The sequence below is a fragment of the Rhipicephalus sanguineus genome, chromosome 5 (genome assembly GCF_013339695.2).
Source record: "Rhipicephalus sanguineus isolate Rsan-2018 chromosome 5, BIME_Rsan_1.4, whole genome shotgun sequence".
NCBI classification, from domain to species: Eukaryota; Metazoa; Arthropoda; class Arachnida; order Ixodida; family Ixodidae; genus Rhipicephalus; species Rhipicephalus sanguineus.
In genome coordinates this window covers 17,454,381-17,475,161 of record NC_051180.1, presented here as the reverse complement: position 1 = coordinate 17,475,161, position 20,781 = coordinate 17,454,381, and the positions used below count along the sequence as shown (strand labels likewise).

Here is a 20,781-nt window from a genome sequence, read left to right as displayed (position 1 = left end):
GTTCACGCCAATATTCAGCGTCCCTGCAAACGGAACAGATGTATTTCGAAAGTGTGACTTCTATGAACCCACTGATGATGGGACCTGAATGCTCAAGACAGTGCAAGAGAATAGTGCTGCGTCAAGTGCTCTCGGGCAACACTGGCAGTTGACACGTGTCTTTTTGGCGCCTTGGCGAACTTGTAAAAATTGTTGGCTGTTTTAGGTGTACAGCACTTTTTCAATTACGTATCCTGCGTGGCAGCCCGAGGACTGTATTGTTGCGAAGACAATGGGCGCCGCGATTTTTTTCGTGTACAGTTCTGTACAAAATTTGTGTGCAGTGATCGTCTCTCTTTCCTTCTTTTTTTTTTTTTTCGTAGTAGTGCTTCGCGTGCCAGGACAAGCATCGTCTAAAGGACAGTGGACTTGTTTGTGGGTCACGGGCTTATACGGACTCGTTCCCTGAATATACTGTGCGGCTTCTTATGAAAATATTGCGTTTACATGTTGTGGCACTCTTCGCGTCTTAGGTTGTTAGTATTCCCGTTTTCTGGGGGAATGCTTTGTTTTTAAGTTGCATGCCAAAACACACCAGCGCGGCAGAGAAAAATGAAGTTGTATCACAAGGTTATTTTCGTATTTTGCAGGGTCGTTGCGTCTAAATTCGTTAGCGGTCCCAACAGAGCGCTCCCACACTTTCCGAACACAGTAAAAAAAATAATAAGCGCGGTCTTTGAGGGAATCGTTACAATCTCTCTCAAATGCACGCAAACATCCGTACCAGGAATATGAGAAATTATGCACATTGCGAATTCAGGAGAGGAGGAGCCTTGTTCTGAAAACTTTCAAAGATCGATTTGATTCTTTACAGTAAAAACGCATATTTCTTATCGAAAGCAGGCCAGTAAACGCAAGTGAAATGCATGAACTCATATATACTCGAGCGATATTGACGGCAATTTTAGTAAGAGACACAGACAGCACAAGTACACACAGCCAACGCATATTTGGCAATAGCAACGAAAAGACGGTACTGTTTAAGTCCTCGCCGCGCAGTTCAGAAGCTTTCTGTCGTTACTGCAGTTGTCAGGTACATGGCACGTTGGTTATGGTCTATGTCATGTAGAAACGGTTAAGCAAAGTAAAAAAAAAATATCGCCCGCGTTACGTCGGTCTGCCGAAATCGTATGCGGCCGCTGATGTCCGTAACTTTCTAAGACGTGCCAAAGAACGACGGGTTATGTCAAATTCTTCATCAGATGCCATTGTACAAACCACTCTCGCATAATTACTAGACATTGAAAGCGTCCAATAACCGCTCCGTGTCGCGATTTACCGAATTGATTTTTTTTTTGTCCGTGCTTAACGCGATTTCTTGCCTGTAACTCTTGACGCTGGCTCAGCTTCGTGATGTAACGGTTAGTCCATGTGTCGACACGGCAAGACATAAAATCGGCGCTTGTTTGTCGTAACAAGCGACTTATCCGTGCTTCCTGGTTGTAAATAAAATTGTTTTGAAATGCTTCTGATTTGTCGCTTTCGCGTTTATATATAAAAATGAATTTTGGCTTTAAAGTGGGTTTCTTTTGTGTTCTTGCGGCTTTTATGTGACAACTAGTGAGCACAAGTTTCGTCACGATATGTGCTGCATAAAGAGGTATCAGAGTATAGTGCAGGTACTTGGAGAACGTGTCGGCCAACCTCAGTCTCAGAGCGTCCACATCCTAAGGGCATGTATTGCTGATTTGCTGAAGGGTGCCGGAAACCGCGTTAATTTTTGGTGCAGTTTAATAACTGGAGCACGAACCGAAGTATCTCTTGCTGCGACAAGGCATGAATTGGGAGGTTTACGTTTAACGCGTAAGGAAATAGCAACGTATGTGAAGACGGGACGAAGGCAATATGTTCTTACTTACGCGTGTCTTCTTTTATTTGTGTTTTTTGCACGCATTGCTGGTTTTCCTTAATCTGCACTTGTCTGGTACCTGCTTATAGAGGGAGTTCGGAGGCACATGTATACATGTATACAGAGCCCCGCTGTTACGTTCCCGGGTACTGCGTTTTCCTGGCTGTTACGTCATTTTCGGCTGGCCCCGGCATAGCTCCCGTAGGATCCCATGCATTGGGAACCTCGCTGTAACGTCGCGAGTGTGGAACCGTTCCCGCATTGTACGTTGCGAACCGGCCCTCCAAGACGGCCCAGGCGGCCACGTTGACTTTTCACATGGCTTGGCTTGGTACGCTTGGTGGCTTGACGATCGAATTGGCCGCCAGTAGCAGTGAGAGCGACAACTATGATGAATATTTATGTTCCGCCACCAGAAACGCGACCTCCGAGATCTGTATTTTTCATCTGAACAATGCATGTCTATGACATGCATGAGTGCTAAAAATTGGTTTTGATCTATTTAACAAAAGTACGGACTTCGAGATTAGCGCTTGTAGCCCGGAGTCATCCTGTTTGCGGAGCCAGCGCCTCCTACGCATTGGCGGAGCCAGCAGCTTCGTCGGCTGTAACAGCGCTGGATTTGTTGCGGAGATTTGCGCGCAGTGACGAGGCTAAAAGCCACATGGCACTGCAGGTGCTTGACAGATGCCTTGTACTGATGGGCGTGAGAAAATGCGCCAGGCGACGCTGCACGATTTCTTCAAGCGAAAGGTTTGATATAAAATTGTGTGCTTCACATCACAACTCTAATTTCTCATTTTTTTCCCGTTTCCCGGCTCTTACGATTTATTTTCACGGACCCGCGAAAAACGTATCAGCTGGGTTCTACTGTTCAAGGAAAGTCAAACACATAGTGGCCTCAGCACTGAAGCAGTGCTGACAAAATGTTTATGCTGAAGTACAACCAGCAGCTTCATGTCTATCTGTACTATACAAAAGTAAGGGGGAAAACGAAACCATGTACAAACATCCTTTCTATGAAAAGTGGCCCAACAAAAGAGCGCATCGCATAAACAGCGTGACGACCAATATTATGGCCCCCAGCACCGATCAGCCGTGTGGGTTTAAGGCAGAAGAAGCTGGCCGCTCAAACATGACATTATGCTTTGCCTGCAGCACCGCCTCAAACAACCTGAGTTTCAGCATGTCCCTCTTCATCGGCTCCAGGAGACGAAGCTCCTGAGCAATCATCATGGCGAAGTAGTAATTCTCGTCCTTGGAGCTATCACTGGTCGAGTCCTGCCGACTGGGCGGCACCGATTGCTGAGGTTCCTCTCTTCTGAAGTTCTCCGCCACCTCGAACTGCCTCCGCCATTTTTTCAGGGGCGGCTCCTGCGAGAGTACGGCTAAAACTTCTGCGGCGTTCGCACCCTCGCCGCCGTACGCGTCGCCTTCCGGCGGAACTCCGGACTCTCCCCCGCTATCGCCAATTTCAACGGCAACGGCGTCAGCGTCAGCGTCGTTACTACAGGCTTCGTCGTTCGCCATTATGAGATCAGTCTCGTCGCTTCCTTGAGCAGTGCCACCGGGCCCAGTGGCGTCGGTGTTACTTCGAGGGTGGTGGCAACTGCGCAGGAACGTCAGGTCATCGAAAAACTCCCACTGGGAGCAGTAAGGCTCTCCGCAGGAGCTACCAGCTTCGGAAGACTTCGAAGCTGTTACCTTATGGTTCTCCCGGAAGAAGTACGTTCGCAGGTTTCGAAACCGCGCTTTCGCTTCCTCGGCTGAAAGAAAGAACGAAAAAGGAATAAAGAGCGAGTTTCCACGACGAGCACAATTATGACTGAATGCCATGACAGTCATGCATCGTATCCTGTCATCACATCATTCACTTCGTATTACACATCATAGGTATAATACGAAAAGGTGAGTTCAGATCCCACAAGTCAAAAGCTTTTGCGTCCACTCTAATCTCCCCTTTGTCGTTTCTATTAAATAAAAAAATAAATTTATTTTATGGTTTCCTTGGTTTTCATTGACCATTGACTACGTTTGATTGACTGATTTAAAACGAGTTACTATATTCAGAGAAATCGCAATCAAATGTTTTTTTGCGGACCCCCTCCGACCCGTCCTCCGCTCCAAAAAAAAAGTAGGAACAACGTGTTACTCACGCGTGCAACCAATGATCGCAGAAATAGCGTTCAAATGCTTGTCACGAAGCATTCGGTTTTTGTACAATTTGTGTTCCGGATTGTACAAGTTCTCATGGTCCCGAAAAAACAAGATCAGTCCTTTCGTCGCGGCCGAGGTCCAAGGAAATTGTTTCTGAAAGTGTTCAACGAGCAAAGTTTAAACAACCACGGCTCATATGATAATGAGTGCGAGCGCTCAGATTACCAACACATGATCTCCTTCTTCAACATAGTAAAACCAAAAACAGCGTGAAATAACTCACACGACATGTAGGTTTCAAAGAAGGCCCCTATAAATTAACAAACTATCTTCGAAAAGGCTAGAATGTAAGCGAAATTTGAAGGTATTGTCACGTGGTACATAGCGATAAACTGCGAGTACTATGCAGGATTTAGGAGTACCCATAAATGGAAGCAACACTGAAATCAAGGAGACAATGGAGAGCACAGACGTCAGGCGTCAATGTCTCATGGGTTACCTGCGTCCGCTACAGGCGCATGAATGCACTTTTCATTCTCGAATAATTGCTGGCGTCCGCATACATCCGAGAATGTACAAACCTTAGGCGATATTCTCGGGCGACCACTTTCCCAGATAAGATGCTATTCTCAGCATTGGCAAATTCAGTAATGACGCCTTTATAAGCCAGTCGGAGAGGCAGCACTAATGACCAATAAGAGCTGACACGAAGGTGAATATGACACTGCGAAATTAGACGATGTCCGGATTCACTGTCGCGAGATATCGCGATACATGATGGCCGACAGCGTTTCTGGAGCTGTGCTAGCTGTGGCAAGTTCGCTATATCTGTAATCGAAGATTGAAAGCAATGTGCGACATGACATAAGGGTTCTAGAGGGGCGGCGCCAGAATTTTTATACAAGGGGCGGGGAGGCAGGCGAAAATTTGGCGCGGCCACTCAGGGCTGTCCAGAGGGCCCGTGTGGCGGCAGAGTGGCTTGGGCTCTCTGTTCCGACGTGGGAGCGGCCCGCATCAGTCCCGGACTGAATCCTCAGGACCCCAATAAAGTTATTCATACCATACCATACTTGGGGTTCACGGAAGGATATGCATGTCTAGCCATTGAAGGTTTGTTGCGAGTTCAGCACCGAGTGTTCTGGTTCATCTGCCGTTAAGTCCAGTGATTTAGTTACACTGCAGGTTGTAACATTGCAAGTTGCTAGATCGAATCACTGACGGTGATAAATGAAGTTTCTCACTTTTTAAGGATATTTGCTTCGCAAATAAGCGTGATTTGACGGCACAAAGACTACACGAAAGCTCAACGAAGTGAACTTTCACAGCAGTTACTTTCGATGATTTTATGTCTGTGCATACACGCACACACACACAAACGCACGCACAAACATAGATAAAGGGTGGTTTAACCCCTCCCCCACACCCTCCTGCACAAAAAAATTTCTTACTACGCCCTTGGCGCGTAGGTAGGAAAGGGGTTTAATTCAGAGGCCGAACCAATACGAAATTTTCATACCGAATCATGCCAGTAAATGGCGTAAAATTCTGCCTTCTGATACAGTCATTAGACATGCGCAAGGCGGAGATCCGAATTACTCGGTTTAAATCTTCCACGGCTTCGCGCCCATATAACGCCGCCAATCACAGCGCGTGACGTGCGCAAGTTAGCGTATACATAATGAAAATAAGTGTCACTGAACAAACACATCCAAGGTCACTGTACATTTTGTCTTTGATGCAGTGCAATTCGCATAACTCACCATCATGTCTTGAATTGCGTGGCTCCGACTTCAAAAGCAAATGCCGAAACAGCGCAATTTTGCTGAAGCAGTTGCAGCACGCTAACGCGTCTAGCTGTGCATTTTTGTCGTACGATATTTTGCCTCACCATTGGCATCACGTCACTGTTTTTAGTCGCTGATACTGCCGGCAATCTGCTGCGTGCGGGCGCCAGCGACACGCACGCAGTCACGTCAGCAACACTTCAAAAATGGCCGAGCAACTTGAAAGAGACGCGGCTTCGCAGTTGCATACTTGTTCAGAAAAACCGGCGGAAAAGTGCCGGCAGAAAAACATGTGGTGCACAGCCCGCAGCGTCAATCGGAAGTTGAAGCAGCAGTTGAAGACGCTTGGTGATAACGAGCTCATATAAGTTAAAAAACGTAAACACTACGCAGAGAAATTTCCTTTGGAAACAGCTGTCACTTATGCAACTAGGGAAGAAACTAGGGAAATACCGGGGAACAACTGGAACTAAGTAGTGCATATATTTTCTTTTTTGTCATGGCAGGGAATAAGCCGTAATAAACGTAGTGCTCAACAGTATGACCGATTTTCATTGATAAGACTTAAATAAAAAAATCTAGGTATATTTTTTTTATAAGGCTTATTTTTTATGATCTTGGAAATACTCGAGCCAAACTCGAACTGCTCGAACCAAGCTTATCCAAGCCAAGACTGACAGGACGCCAAGCTCAAGCATTGCGGGCATTGCGGGCACGAAAAGGTCCGCATTGTTCGGTCCCCTTTTGAATAGGTGCTATTGAACTGACAATCTCCGATCAAATAACGAAGCGTGTACTTGGCTGAAGCTGCTAGATTACGTTGGTGACTGTTTGTTGTGCATTAGATGGTACATTTCGTGCTGAACCATAGTGCAGCGCTAAACAGTGTAGAACAGATCAAAGGCTGATCTCAGTGTCTCGCATAAAATCGAACATATTGGTTTCGCATTTACGTGTTTTTGAATCGTCAGAGCGAGATGGAAAAATCGCAAGACCTTGAAGCAACGAGCGAAGAGCCAGCAGTCGTGGGATGTTCAGGTATCGTCATTGCGTTCGCTTGAGCTGTTAACATGTTTTCCCGAAGGTGCGTGTTGTGCCCCGTTCTCTGACAAGATATCTTACCATCCTTCTGCAGGTAATGATAACGGTGCTTCCACAGCGACGGATCCTGCAGAGCCAAGTGACGTAAGTGAAAGCTAGTTGGCCCAGCGAAGCAGTAAGGTAGCAGTTTAGGTTTCACGTTGATGTCAAAACGATGTACACCCCGCTATCACGGAGCACTTTCGATCGCGATTTAAGTGCTGGATAACGATTCGCACCATCCATCTCAAAGCTTGCGGTAAGGAACCAATTGTGATCGAGAAATTCGTTGCCGAATGAGCTCTGTTGCGATTGAAATGGCCCGAATGACATCCGTAACTCGGGCTTTGAGGCTCATATCAACTGCATTAACTGTGACAACTTTGGCACTTACATTCAGATCTTCTAGAAAACTTAAGTGGTGTGTATTTACGAGTAACTGCATGCCATCTGGTTGATAATCATAATTCTGGCGCCATTAAAGAGTCCTCGCACTTGTTTACATTCGAAATAAGCTCACTCACTCGTGCATTTAAGTCGAGAGGTCGTGGACTTATAGTCTCACAAGATTGCTTGAATTTTCCTGCTTTTTCTCGATGTTTCCCGTCCTTTGTGGCATCTTGTGCATTGCCTCGCCCGTTCATAGATTAAAAAGGGCACATTTCTGCTGACGGACATTTACTTGGAATTGACAAACGATTAAAGTGGCAGTGGAATAAGTGGGAGGGCTGCAACGGGTTTGTTTAGCTATGCTAGAACTACCCCAACAAAAGATTGGGAAGGCACTCTTGGGATACTTGCAGCTGAGTACAGGAATAACCGTGGTATTATCGTTTCTTTTTCAGCCAAAGAAGAAGACTAAATGGACTAAAGGCAAACGGAGGAAGAGGGCCCGTGATGTCAACGCTCCCGAACGACCACTCACGGGCTACGTCCGATTCCTGAACGATCGGCGGGAGGCTGTTCGCGCTGCGAACCCTACGGCCAACTTTCCAGATGTCACAAAGCTCCTGGCCATTGAGTGGAGCAAGCTTAGTCCCCAGGAGAAACAGGCAAGGCAGCGCTTAGTACATAATGCACTGTAATCTAGCAAACATAATTTAAAAGTAACTACAACAGAAACCGTGTAATAATTGTCAGTCATTTTCTCATAATACATATGTGCACCCACCCTTGATTCAACTGCAACTTGACGACACTCTATCGGCATTGTAAAGACGTGCCAAGCATGTCAATGCACTGACTTACATGAACGAGGTCCTTTAGGAGGCCATCAGCATTGTGAAAATTCTGTGACGGTCTGAACACATGTGCTTGCATGCAGACATTCATTCAGCTGATCAGACATGTGACGCTGCTAAGCTTGAGGACATGGGTTCGATTCCCAGCCATAGTAGCCGTATTTCGTTGGAGATTAAATGCCAAGAACATCTGTGTACTTCGCTTTATGTGCACATTAAAGAACCCCGGGTGCTCAAAGTTCACTACGTCGTGCCTCATAATCATATGATTGTTTTGGCATGTAAAACCGAAGGAATTATTTGATCAGACACCTGTGGCACAGTGGCTAGATCGCTGAGCTTAAGTGATAGAGGCCCAAAGTTCGAATCCCGCTATTGTAAAATTTAAGAATCTTTATGTTTACCTTGTGTACGTAGCCCTGGTACATGAGCATTACAGCGCAGATTTTAAAGAACTGTTTTTTTCTTGTTTGGGGTATTATATGAGACTCAGTAAATGCTTCTGAAGCTTGCTAAATTTACAGTTTGCTTCCTCTAGTGTTGTATGTAATCAAGATTCACCAATAAAAAAAATCTAACAAGCCAGAACAGAGGCTGCCAAAATCCATGACTTCACAGTGATCCGTTGCTGGCAGTTCAAGGTGGCATCGGTGCCACCCATCTTTCGTTACCCTTTTCGGCTTACCAAACATCCTGCAGTCATAGTGTCCCTTTTGCATTGTAAAGGCCAATTTACTAATGCTGCAAGCTCAAATCTCTTCTCTTTAGCATCCCTTTAAGCCGCACAATTTTGTTTTTGATGTGAACAAGTTTGTTAGAAGACAATGGCTTCATGCATTGTGATCCTTTCTAACACTTTCTGCATTGCTAGTAGAGCAATAAAGCAGCATCATTCAAGGTTTCTTTTTGTTTGCTTTCTTGTACACTGGTGCAAGTTTGACCACACTTGCAGTCAGGTTTCAAGTGGGGCTCTAGTGCGTTCATAGATTTATGTGCAATGTGCAACCTGTGTGCAGACATGCCTAGCATACTGCAGGCATACTGAGCCAAATTTACGTTACACTCGGCATATTCTGTGGTCATATCATGGTGCTTCCATGCACCGAAATGATGTTCCAATATTGAACAATTGCCATTAAAGTATGGGAAGGCAGCACTGTGAGACCACCTGCTGACTGCATCTGTAGTAAATGAGTGCCTTGTATCGCAAAGACGAAACACACATTACAGAAACACAAAGAAACACATATGACATGCAAGAGTGTTCTATATTTTTCCACTTTGCCGCACGACTGTTTTATGGTGTTCACTTACTGATACACACCTTAGATCACCTCTATGCCAACATGTACTTCCCAATACCTCACTCTTCATGGCATACCATTCGAGATATTTATTGACAGAAGGAAAAGCTTACTTCTGATTAACACAGCCATAAATGGGCCAAATGTGAAGTGGCTTTTCATGGGATGGTGAATGAGCCTTCTGAAGTTGTATTTTGACTGAATTCAATAGAACTGTTGTGTTGCCGACACCTGTGGTGCTTTCAGTGAGGTGCTCACTGCCGGGAGCATCGCAGGGGTTGTCTTTTGTTTATTTAATTATTAATAAACATCTGTCTCTTTCCTATCACATTTCTTTTATAGCAATTTGAACAGTTATATTTGCTTTGTGCAGAAATACTTGGATGAAGCAGAGAAAGACAGGGAGCGTTACTCGAAGGAACTGGAGCAGTACCAGCAGACGGAGGCATACAGAATCTTCACAAAGAAGCAGCACGAAAAAAAAGCAAAAGGTATTTGCAGGCATATTAATTTCCTCCTATAATTCACATTGTGTGGATGTGTGACAAATTGACCTTTTTCAAGCAATCCCAGGGCGCCCCAAGGGGGCGCGGAGCATTATGGGAAATGTGTGTACGTCGAGCGAGGTGGCTGTTTGATCGCCCACTGCTCGTTGGTGCCGTTTGAGCCCAAAATGAAAGGAACACGTCGCTGCTTCTTGACTATTCTTAAATCGTAAATACTACACATATCTGAACGCATCCGCGTGTATCTCGGCATGAAATGCTAAAGGAATAACACAGTCAGTGTATACGTATTACTGAGCCAATGTCTATCACATGTAGCAGTTATGCGGCACGCGCTTTATCACGTACCGATACCGGCAAGACGTTCTAGCGTGTGGAATATGAGCTGGAACACCGAATTGATGTTTATTTAAGGATTACTTGTAATGCACTGATGTGAATGTGACATACTGAATTGCCAGAGATAACTTTTCGCTTGAGTATTTTGTGCCACAAACACTTTTGCACTTGCAACCTGCATTTAGCCGCTGTGCCCTTTCAGAGGTAATTTTAGTGCGCCTTTTCATATTGCTCATGACAGTGGATATCTACAGTATATACGGTCACCTGCGAGCCAACACGCGAAAACACAACGGCCGTATATAACCTTCTACTACCCTTCGTTGACACTAACCGCAACACCTGCAGTTAGTGTCAACGAAGGGGTGGTAGAAGCTTATTGATTGTTACTATTGTTACCTATGGTTCGAGCAACGCACAAGCTGTTTAATCAGAGAAAGCTTTTATTTCATCTCCAACCAAAGTCATGTAAACACGTAGAAACCCGACGTTTCGGAACCGTTTTGGTTCCTTCCTCAGGGGGGACTGTGGCAACTTTGCTGCGGCGACTTCCCTCAAAACCCTTCCCCCCGGTGTACGTGCACGGACTACGCTCCGCGGCAAAGCGTGGGGTCATTGACCGCTGCGCGAGTGCCTACAAGACGCCGCTGCAAAGTCGCCACAGTCCCCCCTGAGGAAGGAACCAAGCCAGTTCTGAATTGTCGGGTTTCTACGTGTTCACGTGACTTTGGTTGGAGATAAAATAAAAGTTTTCTCAGTTTACTTACCCAACCAGACGGACTTCTGTCTAATGTTTACCTTCAAGCTGTCTAATCAGTTTATCTTATTTTACTAAATGCCGACTGTACTCTCTCGTGTAATCTTTAAATCTCAGAACTTCACCCTGTGCTTGTCGACAATATCGATGGACGTTGATTTCAAATGGATCCATGAATTGCATCAACCGCTCCTGGACTTCGTCTAGGAAACTGAGTTGTATCTTTTTAATTTATTTGGTAGGGCGCACTGGTGCAAAAAAAAAAAAGAAAATGAAGCTTTGGAAACGCTCAGCTGGCCGAATTGTGGCGCACAAAAATGTTACCCAAATAGAAATTGTGTAACGTTCCTAAGAGGCCATCGCAGCTCAACACAGAAGAAGTTCATGATCAAATTACACAGTAATATGTTGCAGCTTGCCAAATTCACTTGATCTGAGAAGTGATCACACGACGCGGGTGAAAAGCTAAAGCGTGAGGCACGCGTGCTAGCTGCTGCGGCATACACGCTCTTCCCATGAGCACTTGCACTCCCATTGGTGGCACTCGTGTGCTTGGAAAAGGTCCATTCTTCGCAATCAAATCTTTCTTTTTTTTTTTTTTTGAAAGAGGAGCAAAGCCGTGTAAAAATGAGAAAGGGTTGAACTTCTGAATGAGACGTGGCATGTCCATTACACTTTTCTTCTATGCCAACAAACTGAGCTCCGAGTGCAGATTTTACCATAAAATTTCTTTTTCAAAGCAGTGCCTCTGAACTCTTTTCACCAACAGTGACTGCCATTTTGGCATTCGCTCTTTGATATAAGGAAATTAAAAAATCACAGCATATCCACGTGGTGAATGATGATGAGTGGGGCGAAGCGAACTCGCGCTGCAGCACGGTGATGGCATTGGCGCGAGCGTGGTCCTTCTTGATGGAAGATATAGTGACTAGATTGTTTGAGAACCACAATCTGTTGCACACACCGCAACTATCGCCGAAACTGTTATCAAGAAAGTCCTGCTGGAAGCGCGCGTCGGCGCCTTTGGGCAGAGCCCGCCTGATGCGTTTTGCAGCCACTTCACGTGCTCGCACAGCCTCGGGCTCTGCCTGCCGGTACGCGCGCTTTCTCGCCGCTTCACGGTGCTTCACGTTTTGAAGATCCGATTCCCACCGCAGCCATGCAGCTTCGGCCTCGCGGGCTCGAACGGCGGGGTCTTCGCACCGCAGCCGTACAGCTTGTCGAGCAGCTTCGGCCTCGCGGGCTTGAACGGCGGTGTCTTCGCGCCGCAGCCGTGCAGCTTGTCGAGCAGCTTCGGCCTCGCGGGCTCAAATGGCGGGGTCTTCTCGCCGCAGCCCTGCAGCTTGTCGAGCAGCTTCAGCCTCGCGGGCTCGAACGGCGGTGTCTTCGCGCCGCAGCCGTGCAGCTTGTCGAGCAGCTTCGGCCTCGCGGGCTCAAATGGCGGGGTCTTCTCGCCGCAGCCCTGCAGCTTGTCGAGCAGCTTCAGCCTCGCGGGCTCGAACGGCGGGGTCTTCTTGCCGCAGCTGTGCAGCTTGTCGAGCAGCTTCGGCTTCGCGGGCTCGAACGGCGGAATGTGCTTCGCGGCGTCGACGTGCAGCTTCGGCCTCGCGGGCTCTCACCTCAGGATTCTGTCTGCGAGCGCGCACTGCCGCCGCCTTCCGTGCCCTCCGTTCCGCAGCCTTGTCTTCCATCTGGCGACTCTGAGCTAAAGAGAAAGCGTGCCAAGAGTGTCACTCGTCAACGTTGTCTTCTTCTACTGCATACCAGAACGCGCGCAATAAAGAAGAAAGAATGCCACACAGGCGAACATGCACGAGAGTCACACTCGTCAACGTCGTCGTCTTCTTCTACTGCATACCAGAACGCGCGCTTTTCACGAGCTAGAGGTGGCTACTACAACACTACAAACAGAGGATGGACAGACCCACGGCATTAGGAGCTTCGCCCCTAAAAGACACCGCTGTGTCGTCTACTTAGAAATTGTGCAAGGTCACATTGGATATATTGCTGTGCATGTTCTAGGACCTAACTGCACTGTAAGGGCATTGCCGTTGAATTTAGCCCACCGTTCCTTCATATGTGAAGTAAAATACTGCATCAAACTGCTGCAATGCACATGAAAGAAACAGGATGCCGCATGGCAGTCTTGGCCTTTTCTAGCTCTAGCAAGCACTTCCTGATTTTGCACTGGTCAAAAGCATAGCATTCGAGACTTGCTTTTGTGTCTGAGAGAGTCGTTCCCTGGAGTATCCGTTGATTTCGCCACCACTCATGGTTGCCACACTGCAGTGCAGTTGCAACATTCAAGAACTGAAGTAACAAATTTTATATTGCACAGAATGCGCTCGAATTCTGCCATCTTCTGGGATGCCATGAAATTTTGCCATCTTCTGGGACGACATGGACGTCCTAATGCTATTATCTTTAAAACTGAAAGTCAGTGCAACTCCATTTTTGTTTTTTCATAATTGTGGGACTTGTCCTGAAGCATACACCGTATGTAATGAACAAGGAACAGCTCTCGTTCCTGGTTCCCATATTCGTGGACAAAGAAGTTATGCTTATATAAATGTATTTTGTTTTTTACATTGCACAAGTAGTTCTGGGTGCTTTACAGCATGTGCTATTTGTTGAAAGCTGCACCAGAGAACAACTATTGTCTAACACTTCATTTGCATCATGTTCAGGTGATGATGGCAGTGCAGCAGCAACGACGAATGGCACAGCAGCTGACGTGAGTGTTGATTCTGGTAGCATTTTACTTGCTTCCTCCCTCGGTTTCAAAGTAGGACGAGATAAATAGTCAAATGCTATTTGTCATGCTAATGGAAGGTTTTCAGAGTCCTAGATTGGGAGCAATTGGAGATAAGAGTTGATGGAGAATACTTTAGTAGCCTGCACTTTGCTGATGACATTGCCTTGCTAAGTAACTTAGGGGATCAGTTGTAAAGCATGATCACTGAATTGGACAGGCAATGCAGAATTATTGGTTCAGACGTTAAAATGCAGAAGGCTAAAGTTATGTTCAACAGTCTCTGAAGAGAACAGAAGCTTGTGATAGGTAGCAAGGCACTGGAAGTGGCAAGCGAATGCATCTACCTAGGGCAGTTAGTGATCAAACTATAATACTAAAGTAATTAAAAGAATTAGGAGGGGGTGGAGTGCATTTGGCAGGTATTCTCAGATCATAAATGGCAGTTTGTCAGTATTCCTGTATAAAAAGGTACCATATTTACCCGCGTCTAATGAGCCCTCAATTCTAACGTGAACCCGATTTTCGTGACCAAAACAAGAAAAAGAGGTAAAAGAGCACTTCAAACCTCGATTCTAACAAGTGCACAACTTGTGTGACTTAACGAAAAACTCTGAACAATTTTGTATTTTAAACAGTGAACAACCTCTTAAGTATGCCTGTACATGTGCCACCAAGAGGGGCACAATGCACACCAGTGCAAGCGCTACGTAATACAAAACCATGCAACATGGTCTTCTTACATAGTACCAAATGAATGCATTCATAGTAGGATAAACTTGGAAAAAAACATTGACTCTTAGCCAAACATTAATTTGCATTAGCCTTAAAGGCCAACTCCGGCGATTTTTTGGCCATGTCAAAGTAATGGTGCTTTTATGTTCCTGAGACGCTCCTGTTACGGGCCCGATAGCAGAAATACTCGGCAAATTGGAGAATAATTTTAAATAAGCAAAAAAGCACAACACCGAAACCGAAACCCAACCGAGTGTACTGTCTACGTATGACGTAGACGTTGTTACGAACGAACCGGAAGTCGTGCAAGGCATTCCGGTCACGCCGGCGCGGAGTATGAAAACTGTGACAGCCGGGACGACCAGCGAAGCGACGGCCAAACCAACGCTGTCTGTCGCCTTGTGCACAGCAGACGCTCGCTGTAGCGGCCTAAGCGCCGAAGTTAGCAGTGCCCTCGGCTGCGTCACTTCCGCCGCCTTGCCAATACTGACGTCACAGACGCAATGTTGCCAATAACTGTGGGAAGCCAGGAGGGCGTTTGCAGACAATCTTTAAAATTCATTTGCAAACAATCTGCGCATGTCTCAAGCCTGTAATTTGGCATAAATGACGGAAACGTGCAAAAGAACGTACCCAGCGAATTTCACTGAGATCCATCGACCTCGAAAAATCGCCGGAGTTGGCCTTTAAGTAAGGTTCAAGAGATGCTGATTGTTCTTTTGACATCTTGTCTTGATGAAAGTGTTGATACTTGCAGTATGCTATTAATTGGCGTTGTGTTTGACAGGGCCATGCAGGCAGTTTCTTCTCTATTAGGAGTAGTAGTAGTAGTAGTTGTAGTAGTAGACCTGTCATAATGATAGGTCTACTACATGAGTAGAGGGTCCACTTTTAGAGCACAAACACTACCATTATTAAAACATTCTCACCCTTTTCTTGTTTTGTAGGTTGTAATTGAAGACAGCAAGAAGGATGAACTACCTGGCTACAACATTCCAATCTTCACAGAGGAGTTCCTCGAACACAACAAGGGTCAGTATCCACTAAGAGTCTCTAGTGGCATTGGTCTTACCGATTCATTAGTTCATTGATTTGTTTGTTTACTTTAATAAGTGGCTAAATGTGAAACGGTAAAATAAACTCTGGTGCGACAAATATGGAACAATGATGCAGTGAGTCACAGACCTAACACAGTGAGATAGTGCATTAGTTTGGACCAACTGAGAAGAAAAAAAAGGCATTGTGAGTTATGTTTGCGCGGTATTTCAGTAGACTTTCAAAAAAGCTTCCTTTAGCCCATTGCCTTACGCTGCTTGGACATCTGTATTGGTTATTTTTTCTGCATATTGGTAAATACGCAAACTTTTGCTGCTGTATTTGTTATGTAATACTCTGCAATAATAACAACCAAATCGAACAGAGAGTTAGGCCAGGGAAAGCATACAGGACATTAATTGTTGTCTTTTAACTGTAGTGTACTAGTTGGGATGTAAATTGAAATGAATTGAAGTCAATGAAAAATCATCATTTCCATTGGTGGGATCCCACCGACAGAAATCCCACCCATTACGCAGGGTTGAGCCCTGTGCTATCGGTGGACAGCTTTAAACCATCCACTTGTTACGCAATTCACATGGTGTGACACCTGGTGTGATTCTACACTTCTGCCACATAGTATGACTCCTCGCCCGACATGATGCCTCTATAGGGTGGTTCTTTTTCTAAACATATTCAAGCACTGCTGTGGCTCTGCGGTGTGTACTATCTTGTGGAGATAGGTTTTGCATGAAGCTTACCCTATGAAGCGACCAGGAAGGGACGCGACGTTCTCCACTGCCGCAGCAAACAAAGGTGCTACGGCCGGGTTCGTCGACTCTCCGACACGGCGCGGAAAAGGCACTCTAGGCAGGTTGTCAACAAACACGGGTTTATTAACCCAAGATGCAGCACAGTGCGACAATCACGGGCTTGCAGGCCGAAAAGGGAAACTCCGCAAGGCCGGTTGAGTACGCTTGCCAGCGGCGCTACGACTATCGCACAAAGGGCAGCAGTCGAGCGCACGGACAAGAAGCCACCTGCCAGAGCAGCGCGTCAACCTCTCGTGCAGGCCTGAGAGCATCTCACGCGGCAAGCTAGCGCCAGACAGAAGCGAGCTCATGGGAAAGGGTTTTGTCACTGGCGGCCAATGAGGACAGGCATTGCGCAGTGACGTAGACTAGCGTGGTGGCGCGAGCATTCTCCGAACATGTCCGGATGCATGGCTCAGTGCGGGGAAGACCAATGCATGGCTCGCACCAAGCAGAAAGGCCTGGCGGCGTAGCCACGGTAGCCATGTCGCCGAATAACGGCCATTCCCGGCGCTCGAGCCGCACGGGGCCAGCACACGCGTTAGCTGGGGAACGAGCCGCCAAAGGGCAGGGCGTGCTCGATTCCCACAATCTTAATGTAATGAAACATGTCAATTTAGACCTAACTTATACTAATACTAGTCACTTGTTTCCTCTGAATTGGCATAGGCCCTCTCCACTTTGCTGGATTGGCACAGTTTCGGCATTTTAGGTTAGAGTTTACGCCTGCAACTGTGAGCAACCAGATGCATTGCAGTGAAACGTGGCACTTTAGAGTACTAATTGAACTTACTAGGCATTCTACTTCGAAATTTCCCTGTGATGCTCAATTCCGTGACTGTGGTACCTATATGCTAAATTATCGTATTGTGCGCTTCAACTGCTGTGTCGCAGTATTGTCGTTGAAGTCACTTTAACAATGTTTCAGGGTGTGAGGCAGAACTCCGACAGCTGCGTAAGTCCAACACTGAGTACGAGGAGCAGAACGCCATTCTAGGCAAACACATAGATACCATGAAGGCAGCAATCGAAAAACTTGAAGTGGAGACTGTCCAGCAGAAGAACAACAATGTTGCCCTGCAGCAGCACTTGGCCACATTACGCACAAAACTTGCTGCAAGTTTCTCGAACCTGCCATTGCCTGGTGAGTCCTTCCACATTAGTGAAAAATAAAGTTGCCATTTGACAATTCACACTTGCCAGAAACTATGTATTCAAAAATATCAATGACCCGTTTGAAAGTACCGCCAACCAAAGCTATATCAGCATCTGTCAACCTGAACAAGAGTCAGCTGTGCTGTGAAAACCGAATGACCATGACTTTCTTTACCGCAAGTCATTATTCATTACTTTCCTTGCTTTGTCGTCACCCTTGAAGGGGCAGAGGTTGGGGGTGGACTTCGTCGCACTTGAAGGTGCTTAATTCCAATCTACAAAATTTGTTTAATCAGCCAAGGAAGTAACCCAAAATAGTGTCACTATTTAAGATGCAAAGGAACAAATGCTGGGTGTGTAGAATATACATAGCACACAAACCACTAATGCAACCTTTACTGCTTAGTTGCTTGACTTGACTTGCCCCACGGTTTGGCTATGGGTGCAATTGGTAATTACATAATGGATTCACTACCTTTTCTGCATGTGCATGACTCATTTTTGAGGATGTGCAGTTGTTTCAAAACAATATCAATAATAATAATAACTGTTGGGGTTCAACGTCCCAAAACTGCAATATGATTATGAGGGACGCCATGGTGAAGGGCTCCAGAAATTTTGACCACCTGGGGTTCTTTAACGGGCACCTAAATCAAATACGTTGCTCTTTCTGCTTGGCTTGGTAGTTGAATTAGCACATGGCAAAGCAGGTGGAGTCTGAATTATTGGCTGGTGCTTTGTAAGGTGTGTGAAATTTCTGCCATGTTTAGACAAATAGTGCTTTGAAGGGTACGTCTAACCAATGTCAAATATTTAAAAACTGTATTATTTATTTGCCCTTTTCAGTAATTGTGTTACTTTTCAGTTATACCTACAAACTTTTTCTGCTTTTACACTGCGATGTTGCCCCATTTTGTTTTTGAAAATTACGTTTGCAGGACCTGCTCAATAATGTGTCTGGTTTGACTAAGCAATTTGCTGTGCAATGTCGTGCTTTGATCTTTGTAGCCGACAAGGCATAGACTCAGTGACTGTCTAGTGTATCTTTATGCACTCTTGTTCTTTTTTTTTCTTGCAAACATGATGGTCAACGTTGTTTGCTCCCTTTCGAAAACCTTTGACGGGGTTTCAACTCCAATACTCATTTTGTTTGTTAATGTGAGATCGTTAGCTCTACTCAGCTATATTATAAAGTAAATGCTTGCATTCCTTTGTCAGTTTTTTGCATGGTTGGCAGCATACTCAAAGCCATTATCACTCTGAAACATACAGCAAGCTTTGGACAGTGCTTTCATGCTTCCTTTGTCTGTGAAACCTCCAATTCGTTGGTTCACCCATTCCACGGGATTCATTCTTTTCCTGCACCAGTTGGGCAGTCGAGCTCTTAGAATCACTGTTTTGCTGCAACACATGGCTAATTCTGTTATTTTTTTCTCAGTCATGCATTATGTTTCTTAGAGATACCATCACATGTTTCACACAATTGATTCTTGAATCCCGCGAATGTTTACAATGCGAAAACCAAAAGAACGTCTTCATACTTCGACACTTCACTTCTCTTCCCTTGTCTGACTGAAAATAAAACTTCATACTTTTACGAAGTTTTTTGTGCTCTGGTGCATCAACTTTAAGTATAATGTAGTTTAAGTTCTTGTGGCTCAAAGACGTTGGTAGCCACATTCATGGAGAAAGAACGTAGAAAGTGCTTGTGCATGTATTTGGATCCAGATGCATGTTAAGAACCTCAACTTGTCAAGATTCCTTTGCAGAGCTCTCTTTCGCAGTGTCCTTTGTGGTTCAATATGTAGGTATGTGTTTCTGGAATGTTCAGTCCCAGTTACTGTTCTTGTTGCTGTTCACTTAGCACTTTTCTACTTTTTAGGCATACTTTTTTTTGCTTTGTCACTGGCTGGTACTTTGAAATGCTGAATTTCAAGCATAGCAATCAGCAAACCAACGCATATGGGTTTAAACATGTATATTCTTCGTAACTCTTGCAGGAACAAATGAAACAGCTACACTGGAAAACATAGACAGCTATATGGCTGTACTTCACGGTATCATCTTGGACCGACCACAAGAGCATGAAGCATTAATTGCTTCTGTTCGAGAGATTGCTAATCGCTTGGAGTACCAAGGATGAACACAGCCCGGTAATATGCTAACGCAAAACAAATATAAGCATTTGCATGCTGTACATATCTTTTAATTCCTAATAAATCGCTAAACTTACTGATAAAGTACATCTTCATTGTCAACTTTCATGTATGGTTTTAATACAAAGTTGCTTATAGTGTGCCGATGCAAATGAATTAGGAGCATTCACGTGCTGTACATAGTCATGCTTACCGTGTCGAAGTGATAAAATAAATACATTCTCATCACCTACCTCTGTGCACATCTTTTCTTTAAAGGGCACTTCACCATGTTTCTGCTTTGCAAACAAAAAAGCAGTGTATAGATTGCTTGGGTGCGATTGTGTGCTAAGTATGAAACATCTGCGGAGCACGAGAGTGGGTTTAAACTTAAAACAGAAATGTCTACGCCCTCTCTTTCGAGTGAGCCACGCTTTGAGAGCGGGTAAAACTCAAACGAATGAAATAAACACAGGCTTGCAATGAGCCAAAGTTTTGTAGATGCGCCTGAGCATGGTGCATCAAAGAAGAACGTTTCTTCCAGAAGGCGGTGGTTATATACATGGAAGAACGGGAGGCGGCTCCCGGCCGGCTAAGCGTGTGTGCATGATTGTGCACTACGTCACATCTCCCCTTCTCTCTCTCTTTTTTTTTTTGAACATGAAAAAAGTGTTAGAACTCTGGTTCTGGGTATCTCCGTGGCGGCTGACGCTTGCATTGGCTTCAGCGGAGTTCTGTAGACTCGGATGGGACGTAGGTACCGTTGTCTCGAACCGGCGGCAGAGGTGTCGCGTGGTCTTCAGACCAAACAAGCTGTCGCCCGTCCTCGGTTGCAACCATGTATGCTCGAGGGGTCTCAGCCAGTTATACGACAGTGACAGGGGACCAAGTCCCTGAATGCGTGTTATACATTGCCGCGGTCGAGCCAGTGCACAGCTCTGGAACGGGCCGTGTGACTGTTGTAGAAATGGCGTTGTGTACAACTAATGTCTTGAAGCCGTCGTTGCACATTCGGAGGTGGCCCTGTTCGTGGCTGTAGGTGGCTGGTTGGTACCGGAAGGAGTGTTCTTGTCGGACGGCCCATGAGTCTCTGCACTGGGG

General features: G+C 45.7%; 2 protein-coding genes across 3 annotated transcripts in view; one reads left to right on the top strand and one right to left on the bottom strand.

Moving 5' to 3' along the window:
- Positions 1-1,961: 1,961 nt before the first annotated feature.
- Positions 1,962-20,781, bottom strand: part of LOC119393304 (uncharacterized) — a 113,090-nt gene continuing 94,270 nt past the window's right edge. Inside the window, exons 1-3 of one of the 2 annotated variants that reach the window (XM_037660247.2) lie at positions 5,806-6,244; positions 4,045-4,198; positions 1,962-3,654 (exon numbers count right to left, since the gene is read on the bottom strand). In XM_037660247.2, the coding sequence (XP_037516175.1) occupies positions 2,981-3,654; positions 4,045-4,198; positions 5,806-5,811 (834 nt within the window). In that variant the 5' untranslated portion in view covers positions 5,812-6,244 and the 3' untranslated portion in view covers positions 1,962-2,980. Of the gene's footprint in view, positions 3,655-4,044; positions 4,199-5,805; positions 6,245-20,781 lie in introns of those variants that run through there. The other variant, XM_049416197.1, reaches the window with a different exon arrangement.
- Positions 6,523-19,933, top strand: LOC119393303 (high mobility group protein 20A). The gene is made up of 8 exons (XM_037660246.2): positions 6,523-6,867; positions 6,965-7,014; positions 7,755-7,961; positions 9,828-9,945; positions 13,744-13,790; positions 15,491-15,575; positions 17,319-17,534; positions 19,546-19,933. The coding sequence occupies exons 1-8, from the start codon at positions 6,807-6,809 to the stop codon at positions 19,686-19,688; spliced, it is 927 nt and encodes a 308-aa protein (XP_037516174.1). The 5' UTR covers positions 6,523-6,806; the 3' UTR covers positions 19,689-19,933.

Coding starts and splice junctions, on each gene's coding strand:
- LOC119393303 (XM_037660246.2), top strand. CDS start 6,807: ATGGAAAAATCGCAAGACCTTGAAGCAACGAGCGAAGAGCCAGCAGTC. Junction 13,791..15,490: donor CGAATGGCACAGCAGCTGAC/GTGAGTGTTGAT, acceptor CTTGTTTTGTAG/GTTGTAATTGAAGACAGCAA. Junction 15,576..17,318: donor GTTCCTCGAACACAACAAGG/GTCAGTATCCAC, acceptor ACAATGTTTCAG/GGTGTGAGGCAGAACTCCGA.